The sequence below is a fragment of the Grammomys surdaster genome, unplaced genomic scaffold (assembly GCF_004785775.1).
Source record: "Grammomys surdaster isolate TR1022 unplaced genomic scaffold, NIH_TR_1.0 269, whole genome shotgun sequence".
Classification (NCBI taxonomy): domain Eukaryota; kingdom Metazoa; phylum Chordata; class Mammalia; order Rodentia; family Muridae; genus Grammomys; species Grammomys surdaster.
The window spans coordinates 1,605,138-1,615,139 of NW_021604710.1; the positions used below are offsets into that span (position 1 = coordinate 1,605,138).

At 37.8% G+C, this 10,002-nt stretch overlaps 1 protein-coding gene and 1 non-coding gene across 2 annotated transcripts; both read left to right on the top strand.

Annotated features, from left to right (window-relative positions):
- Positions 1 to 3,689: 3,689 nt before the first annotated feature.
- Positions 3,690 to 3,792, top strand: LOC114628571. The gene has a single exon (XR_003712493.1). It is a non-coding gene; the product is annotated as a U6 spliceosomal RNA (small nuclear RNA).
- Positions 3,793 to 5,374: 1,582 nt separating this feature from the next.
- On the top strand, positions 5,375 to 9,766 carry LOC114628546 (olfactory receptor 6B1). The gene is made up of 3 exons (XM_028776430.1): positions 5,375 to 5,546; positions 5,644 to 5,698; positions 8,743 to 9,766. The coding sequence occupies exon 3, from the start codon at positions 8,768 to 8,770 to the stop codon at positions 9,701 to 9,703; it is 936 nt and encodes a 311-aa protein (XP_028632263.1). The 5' UTR covers positions 5,375 to 5,546; positions 5,644 to 5,698; positions 8,743 to 8,767; the 3' UTR covers positions 9,704 to 9,766.
- Positions 9,767 to 10,002: the final 236 nt, after the last annotated feature.

The following is a 10,002-nucleotide window of genomic DNA, read 5'->3' on the forward strand; positions in this document are numbered from 1 at the left end:
ATGATTTGTTCTTTAACACACAGACTGACCCAGTGCAATACTAATATGATAACCCAATGGGATGAACCATGTCATCATAACCTGTCTCCTAAAGAGGCTCGTGAAGGATAACTCAGCTGTCAGACATGCCTGAGAAATAATTCCCTGGAGGAAAGTAATTTCCTTCAGCCTCTGGGGTTGTAGAAGTATGACAAATGTGTTACTAGTCATTTGTATGGTTTCTCATTTGGGTGGAAGCTTTTCTATGTCACAGAGCATAGCTGCCACAGCCAGTAACATACCATTAGAAAAGTTGCTTGTTCTTGGGAATTATTGTCTAAATAATAGTGACAAAGGACCTCTGACACTAAACAAGGAGTTCAAACTTTTGGCAGAATTTGGACAATATCCCAGAATTATTACCATCCTCATTATCATAACCTAGGATTAGTAGAACATACTACCACAAATCTCAAAAACTCAACTCTTAGTTCATGGAAATTTGCCAGGAGCCAAGGTTCTGTCCCTCAGATATACTTTCAAGCGAAAGCAATTTCTTCCAGATTGAACCATACCCTGATGTGGAAAAGAGAAGCAACTCACAAAACTTTCAAGAATCTTATACAAAGTCACAAGGAACTTACAAAACTCGAAAGACTCTGTCCTGAGGTTAGAGGAGCGGTAAAAATTACAGGGGGAAAGGAGATTATTTTTAGTGCAACTGCCTGCAAGTTGTACAGAGACTATTCAGCTTTTATGAGTCATTACCCACAGTGGGTAAACTTTTCAGTGATATAGATACCCAGGAGACACCAACATATTTATAAACAATTCCAATAATCTTATCTGTTTACCAAAGTAGACTTGTGTAGGATTATTTGCTTAGCCTATCATTGGTAAAGACATCTCCATGTATCTCCTTGGAAAAATTTACACACATATCTTTCTTTCACAGAAACTGGATAGCCAAGACTTAAACTAAACAAGTTATTTCATACTACATCATCTTTCTGCAATATACTCCAAGGAAAGAAATAGTATTATACAACCTTTTGCAGATAACTGTAGATAGGAAGTGTCACCTCATAATAGCCCTTTCCAATCTTGTTTTACCATATCAAGAATTCCTAATATTTACTCCTTAATTAACATAATTCGAGGCAAGGTTTATATTTCTCATATAACAAAAGCAACATCATCAGACTAATGTCAAATATTCCAAGTAAAACTTCAGAAAACAAGCCATAGTATCTGACAAAATGAATCAGCCATTTAGGTGTAGATTGATAGGGTCTGTCTTTTATATCTATCTCATTCTATAGGTATTATCATTTGCTGATACTTTTAACTTCAAGGTTTTCCTTCAATAGGCTAACTACATACTAATTTCTACAAAACAAATAAAGTTGTTGGATTTGTAACCAATATTGTATGTATATGACTTCCTTTGTGGAAATTCTCATATAAATGAATGAATGGCTACAGGACATTTCAAAAGTGTATTTGATATATATACCAAATATATAGGAGAGAGACATTTTCTATTGTCTTCTGACCTTACTGTTAAACCTTTTAGTGCACTGTAAATGAATTCCTAATTATCTCTAACATAATTTTATGTTTTTGTGTGATGCTGCTTGACATTATCAATCATCTGTAACTCGAATGTTTTCTAAAGGTTCATCTGTTGAAGGCGTGGGTCTTAACCTGATCCTATTGAGAGGCAATAAACCTTCTTCTAAGAAAATATCTACTGGAGTAGCATATCCTTTGAGCAAATAATAAAAGGACATTGTAACATACAAAAATCATTTCTTCCCTATTTGCTTTTGATCTTTTTTATCATAACAGAATCAAAATTAGAGTAGGGGTACTGGGATACTGACTCTTTCCTGTCCTTTTGCTTCATTGTTAGCATGTCAAGAATAGACCTATTCTGTTCCCACTATGATGGACTCCCACAAGCCCAAAGTCTCCAGGTACTGATACCACAAACTAAAATGAAGTCTTCCTTCCTTTAAATTAACACAATATTTTGTCACAGGGATGCAAAGCTGACCATTGAAAAGGGCACAACAAAAACTCATGGATGATTGTTAACTCTAATTATAGGGTGAACTTTTGTGTCCTCTTGATACTAGTTTTCATGGTATAAGGATCTTTTAGGTTGGTAGCAACATAATCACTCTAGAAAGGTTTAATCAAACAATAGAAAGGATTAATCAAACAATACCATGAGTAGCATCCTCCTAAAGTGCCAGTCTTTTAAAACAATCTTAAAAGACTGTGAGTGGCTTATGACTGATGGCAAATAACAGTTGGTCACTTACATGAGAGCAAATAACAAAGTCAATGAATCTGTGAAACCAGTCTTCAGCTCACTTACATGAGAGTGAATAACAAAGTCAATGAATCTGTGAAACCAGTCTTCAGCCCTGCCTTTTCTGCTATTGGATAGGCTATTGTGCATCAGCTTTTCCTTGAAAGCTCTACTTTTAATGCTCCCTTGGTACTCCGTCACACTAAGTTCCTACGTTTAAAGACTGAAGTGTGAGCTGTCTTTTAGTCTATAATCATTTCATTTCTTCAACTTTTAGATCTTCAAAGATAAAAGACAGGATTGCCTACTTATTGCCTACATACATACATTCACTAAATTCACCAACAAACCTCGAATGACAGACAACTAAGCTTTAAGCTTTAAAGGGAATTGGAGGTGTGAGCAGGGTTGGATGAAGGAGACATGGGATGGGCTAGAGGGAGAAAGAGAAAGAAAGAGTGATATATTAGAATTTTAAAAATTAAGTAGAGTCCAGTGGAAGTGATCCTTCAGGGAGCAGGAACGGTGACATGAAAGCAGGGATGGGCAGGAATTAATTTGATTTATTACATGTAACAGTTTGCAACATCTTTAATGGATAGGAGGCAAAAATGACTTTTCGCTAAGATTGAAGACAAGTTCTATATGTTCATACTCACCACTTATTCTTAACTAAGAGTCATAGTCGACATGTTAAGACCATGAAAAGCGAAGGAAAGTCATGTAAATCAGAAATAAATGCAATTATTTTAAAATATTCAATACGGAAAGCACACAGTGAAGTGTCTAGAACTAAAAAGCAGGATTGGGAAGTTTGAAAGTTTCAAAAACAATATATGTTGTACATGTATATATGTGCATACTAACATCATCTACACCAAGGACATGGGAAATTCTAACTCAGTACAGAAATTACCTGATAGATGTCAAAACCTGTCTGAATTAACTCTTGTCTAATGGAAAGAAATCTTACAGCATTCAGGGGAAAGACTAGGATAGCTTTGCAGATGACGTTTTCTGAATGCAGTGCATTAGTGTTTGTTGGAGGGTAGTGTCTATTAGAGATTGAACCTAGACCTCTGCATGCACTAGGCACATCATTGAGCTATATTCCCAGCCCTCTGTTTAGTTTTCATGATTTGAGAGGGTGTCTCACTAGATTGCCTAGGCTGACTTTTAACTTGTTCTCTACCCTCAGTGTGATGAGTAGCTGATGTATACCACCTAGCCAGGCTAATTGCAAGCATTTAAAAGAAAAAAATTGTAGAAGCCTATGTCTATGAATAAGAGTGGAGTTAAGCAACAGACAGATTAAAAAATAGTAAGAAAGAGGTGGTTGAGGAAGAAGATACACTGGGGATTTGGAAATTGTAAAATCATAGTGTGATGCTTGCTTTGGAAGTACATACCCTAAAATCAGAATACCACAGAGAAGATTAGCATGGCCCCTTTGCAAGGAATATATGCAAATTCATGGAGTATTTAAAATAAAATATAAACCTTGATGTGTACCTGGGAAAGTCATACATATGTGTAGGTTTGAGTGGTTGCTCAAATTAGGCCTGAAGGGGTCCAAAGAGTTCATTTCCAGGTAACCTTCAGGCTTGGTTGAATAGCAAGAGAAGTCTAAAGCAGATTTGCAAATGGTCTAAGTCTTGAAAAATATGTCCCAAATGGAACCACAAGTCCACCAGTTGTTTGACAAGTGAACTGTGTGATACTCATTGTTGAAGGAAGAAAAAGACCCTAGTTACAGTTAAGTACTTAACCCCAGTACAACAGCAAGAGAGGGTTCTGAAAAAAGAAAACAGCCATGGACCTCAAAACCTAAGGAGTCTGTGTAGTGAGTTCCATTGACTTCCTTATTGCAGATCATATCTCATAGGTCAGGGACCACCAGCCTGGAGCCACTGGGAGGTATACAAAAAGTTCCAAGGAAAGCTTTATTATTTCAACTCTTGATGACATCATGTCAGTGTGCTACCATATATACCCAGTTGCATTTGACAAATGTTTCAGATCAATTTAAGATTATTTATATTAAAAAATTGACTAAGATTGTAGTTATGGAAATTCATAGGCTCCTGTCACAATAGGAAGGATGTTTCCTGTTTCTGGAGGAGAAGCATGCCCTGCCTAGAATTCTGCTCATGCTGCTAAAGCAGTCACGGCTTTGTAGAAATTCTGTCATTTTCCATTGACAGTCACTAAAAAAAAAAAAAAAAAAAAAAAGTGATTAAATGATACACTTTAAGTCACATCAGATTATTTCTGGAATTTAGAAGTGAATTGAGGACAGAGATTTGAAAGATGAACCTTATTTTTTACTATTTTATAATCTGTTTTCTGTATTTCGGTCCTATGAAAGAATCTGCATGGAAAGCTGCTCTCTTTATTACCATAAATGTGTCACCCCAGAATGGACTGTTTCTGACTTTTAATGTTTCCACTTATTGTCTTATAAAATTGGAGTGACTCTGCAAGTTTTTCTTTGTTGGGAGAGCTGCTTAGGAGTTCTGCACATACAGAGACGTGATATGTGCTGAACTGTAATTTTGTCTCAGGATGTAAAATATTAGTCAATTGATACCCTGCTGATGACAGTGAAAGTCACTCGTCATGATAAATTCATTTAGCATACTTTATGACATTACCTTATGATGTACCAGATGACAAAGACTTCCATTTAAACCCATGACTAAATTGTCAGAAAACCAGTCTAGCTCTCAGCAGTCATCTTCTCCCTAGGAGAACAGATATGGTCATTTTGCTTCCCAAAAGCTAAGATAATGCTCAGTATCTGAAAGGAGATATTTAAATGCAATGCTCTCTTTCCTTTTACTCTTTCAACAGTGAATGAATAAAGCATGGTTCTTCCTAAAGTATGTGACCATAAATGATTTTCCCCCCATGGAGCCAATATCACATACAACAAATGAGATGGCCACAATGGGCACAAATTTCCTTGGATACCACAAGAGATTTGGACAACCATTGTCAATGTTCTTTTCTCTTGAGTACTGGGAGAGATGCCAAGATTTTGATGCTGTATAAAATCCTCAGATGAACAAAGACATCCACAGCTTGATGTGTTCTAGTCCACAAAAGTACTCACTAGAAGGCTATGGGAGCTCTGGCCCCAGAGTGCTGGAAGATCCAGCCAGGTGTCACACTGGACACAAATGTGGTCTCAATGTCCAGGAACATCCACTTATATAGCCCTCGCCATCTGCTGCAAAGCAGTGGGGTAATCTGTGCTCCTTGGTTTCTTGTAAGTTTAGGAAGTGGGTTACTCATATTTGCTCAATACTTGAATCTTTTCTTTGTACTTCTTTCTATTTTAGAATCAGTGAGGAATTGTTTTTCACATTCTACCTTATCAGAGGCTGCTAAACCAAGGTAAGTGGGCCCTCTTGCAACATCCATAATACCTAGGCAAATCTTAGGTACACTGGTATTTAAACTGTAAATCTTTCCTGTTTTTCCTTTCCATCCACTGTAATTCCAGCAATTGAACAAAATGATATTCTCATTTTCTGAAACCTATGTGCAAAGAATTTTTACAATAAACAAAGGGAATAGGCTTCTCCTACTGCTTTTGAGAGATATTTCCTGATGTTGGGTCCTAACTAAATACCCCAATTATGACAACCACCCTTAGATTTCTACGTGACCCCAACATCCTTATGCTACATACTTCGTAGCCTTTCTTATGTAAGTAGGTAGATCTTGGTATTGCTTATGGCACTAGATAGAGATGAATATGTTCATCTCAGTTTCTTTAGCAATCAATCACTAGCTAGCAATTTTGTTCTGCCTTATGTGCCTACATGTCTAAGTGTAGGCCTTGACCATCAAGTTCTCATTTGATAACTTTATTCTACCCAATATATCTTCTCATATCAACAAGTAGGGTGAAATGTAAGGCTATTATAATCCTCTTGACAAACATTCACTCATTATGTTTTTTATGCTTAAGGATGGCTCTTAAGCTCCCTACTGCTGTGTGTGGAATTCCCCATAATCTGGACCCTAATGAGTTTCCTTTTCCCACCTGCCTTTTCAATTCATTCTCTCCCAGTTTGTCAAACACACAGCCTTTGAGTGGTTATGCTGTGCTGTTTTGACCTCTATGCCTGTTTTTTCCTTCTAAGTCATTTGCCTGCAGTATCCCCCTTTCTCCCTGATAGATCTTGGGATGTATTATGTGCTTATCTTATCTCTGGCACATGTGACAAACATCTTTGTATGTTTCTGTCTGTTTTGTATGTTTGAAGTAAAATATATTCTTGTGTTGTATGTTCATTCCATCTCCAATGGCCTGTGCTTATAATAAAATTTCAATGGGACTAGAAATTTCATTTCCTAGAGGAATTATAAATGTTAAATGTTTAATGTTTAAAAGTAGTGATGAGACTGAAATATGACTTTCTTTGTGGGTCAGTGAGTCTAGTGGCTCAGACAAACCTGAACTTTGGTATAATTCTGACTGCATCCTTCTTTAATTAGAAACTGGTACTTTATATGTCTGAACTACAGTGCCTCTTCTGGGAAATTGGACTGTGTCTCATTAACATTATTTGATGGATTAACTGCTGCATTTTATGAACAGTAGTAAGCAAACTTCCTGATACCCAGTGAATGCATTCTGATTTCTTCATGTAGGATACAGTGGGACATTGATGGTCATTAAATATAGCAAATGCTCATCCATTTCTATCTCTTTGATTATTTGTAAAATGCCTATGAAAACTTCCAAATTTCCCTCTGTTAATAAATGGCAACACACCTATGTGATATTTGTCTATTATTTCTCCTTGATCTCCCCCCCTAATCTTCTACATCCAAATCTGTTAATTTCTGTTAAGGATTCTACATCTAAAATGGACCTTAAACTTAGGTCTATCAAACCAGTCTTCAGGGTCACTAGAATCTTCTCTTAAAGCCCATTGTCCCACTAAGATAGTTTACTTTGAAATGACAATTATTTTTCCATGACATAATCATATGTTTTTCTTTAATCTTCTGCTTATCTTTCATTGTATTTAGTTTTCTATTTTTATTTTAGCATTGGGTCTCATCTACTCAGTTAAACTTTCTTTCCTACCACTTTCTAACTCCTTTTCTATCCACCACAGTGTAGCAATTGGGGTCTTGCTTTAGCTTGGGTCTCTTTTACCTAAGATCTTCAAAGAGATGGTCTAATTAAAATCTTCTGCTTAAATGTCACCTCCTCAGAGGTCAAAGGGCATCCCATTCCATATCATATGTTGTTAGTTTCAGGATTTTAACCTTTATTTTAAAAAATATAATGCATTTCCATTTTAGCTTAAACAGTTACAGCTCCCAGAGACCCTATCTTTGTCCTCTGAAGCTGAAAGCCCTCTGACCCTCCCCCCACCTTTCCGCTTCTTTACACTTACTTGGATTACAGCAGTCACACCACCCCACACCAACCTAGATTTATCTTTACTGCCTTAATATGCAGCAGGAGCCACTCTCACACTCATTGTCATCTGCCACTTACGTAAAACACCTTTTGCTTGATTTTAATTTTATTTTAATTCACAGTGACATCCACTGAACACATTAATATTTATATATCCAGAGAGGAAAATGGCTTTCAGAGAGTGCATGGTTTCAAGGGCAGAGCAACTACATGGAAAACTTGGCACTGAAATGAAGTCCTGAGATCTGATAGGGATGAGTTTGACCATCCTCATGCCTCCTGATCATGCTACCCTCAGATGGTGACAAGCCCTTTCCATCTCCACTGATGGTAAAAAAAAAGAGAAACAAATGACATGTAACAGTCACCCAGTTACAAGGAAGAACTTCCACAACTGTAAGCAGATGGCAGCAGATGAAGACCAGTGTATTTTTTGAAGCTCAAAAGTAACACAAAGTGGGTTTTGCTAGTTTACTTAGGAGGTATCTAGGACATTAGATAGCACATGACTTTTGGCTTAGACTTGAATACAATCCTTACATTCCTGTCGGTGTGAATGTAGAAATATACTTGATATCTCTCTGATACCACATCATTAATACAGAAATAATAGTATATAAGTAAAGATGCTTTGCGAAAAATTGAGTTAGAGCACGTTATTATGGCACACGGATCTATCTAACCCACTGATTCTCAACCTTCCTAATGCTGCCACCCTCTAATACAGTCCATCTTCTAAACAGTTCCAACTACAACGTTATTTCATTGCTATTCACAACTACAAATTTGCTACTTTTATAAATCACAATGTAAATACCTGATATGTGGGATATCTAATATTTGATCCCCAAAGGAATCTTGACCCACGGGTGGAGAAGCCCTGAAGTCTAACCTATTAATAAGCAACTATTACTGCTATAGGTACTCAACGAAGGTAGGGATTAAAAATGTTTGCCAGATTATGAACTCTGAACAAGTGATTCTTTTCTCTCAGAAAAGCTAGGTCCTGTGTGCTTGATATGGATGTGGAGAACCAGACGCGGGTCACCAAGTTCATTCTGGTGGGGTTTCCTGGAAGCTTGAGTATGAGAGCAGCTGTGTTCTTGATGTTTCTTGTGGCCTATATTCTGACTGTAGCTGAAAACGTGATCATCATCCTACTGGTGCAGCAGAACCGGCCACTACACAAGCCTATGTACTTCTTCCTCGCCAACCTGTCTTTCTTGGAGACCTGGTACATCTCTGTGACTGTGCCCAAGCTTCTGTTCAGCTTCTGGTCCATGAGTAACAGCATCTCCTTCACCCACTGTATGATACAGCTTTACTTCTTCATTGCACTTATGTGTACGGAATGCGTTCTCCTAGCTGCGATGGCCTATGACCGTTATGTGGCTATCTGCCGCCCATTACATTACCCCACTATTATGAGCCATGGACTTTGTTTCCGCCTGGCTCTTGGTTCCTGGGTCATCGGCTTCGGCATCTCTTTGGCAAAGATCTACTTCATCTCTCGACTCAGTTTCTGTGGCCCCAATGTCATCAACCACTTCTTCTGTGACATCTCTCCAGTTCTTAATCTCTCCTGCACAGACATGTCCATTGCCGAGTTAGTGGACTTTGTCTTGGCTCTGGTCATCTTTCTCTTCCCACTGTCAATCACTGTTTTATCATATGGATGCATTCTGGCCACTGTGTTACGCATGCCAACAGGAAAGCAGAAAGCCTTTTCCACCTGTGCTTCCCACCTCGTGGTGGTTACCATCTTCTACTCAGCTACTATTTTTATGTATGCCAGACCCCGAGCTATCCATGCCTTCAACATGAACAAAGTTATTTCTATCTTCTATGCCATTGTAACACCAGCCCTCAATCCTTTCATCTATTGCCTAAGGAACCGAGAGGTCAAAGAAGCTCTAAAGAAATTGATATATTGCCAGGCCACCCAATCTGACTAGTCTCCTATGGCTCATTGGAAAGAAAAGACTGCCTTCTCTGCTGTCCTATGTTCTCTCTCTTTCAATGTCCCAGTTCAAGATTGATGGTGTTAATATGCTTTCCCCATGTACACACCAATCTTGGCACTTGTATGTATTTGTGCATGACATCTGTTCTCTAAGGACATACACACTATGTATGTATCTATTGAAAAAATAATTCTCTTTGACTGTAATCCAACAAGGAGTTTTTAAGAGTGTAGATAACTAAGTTAAACAAGATGTGATATGGTGTTGTGTGGTTTGGCCTGAGTTTGGGC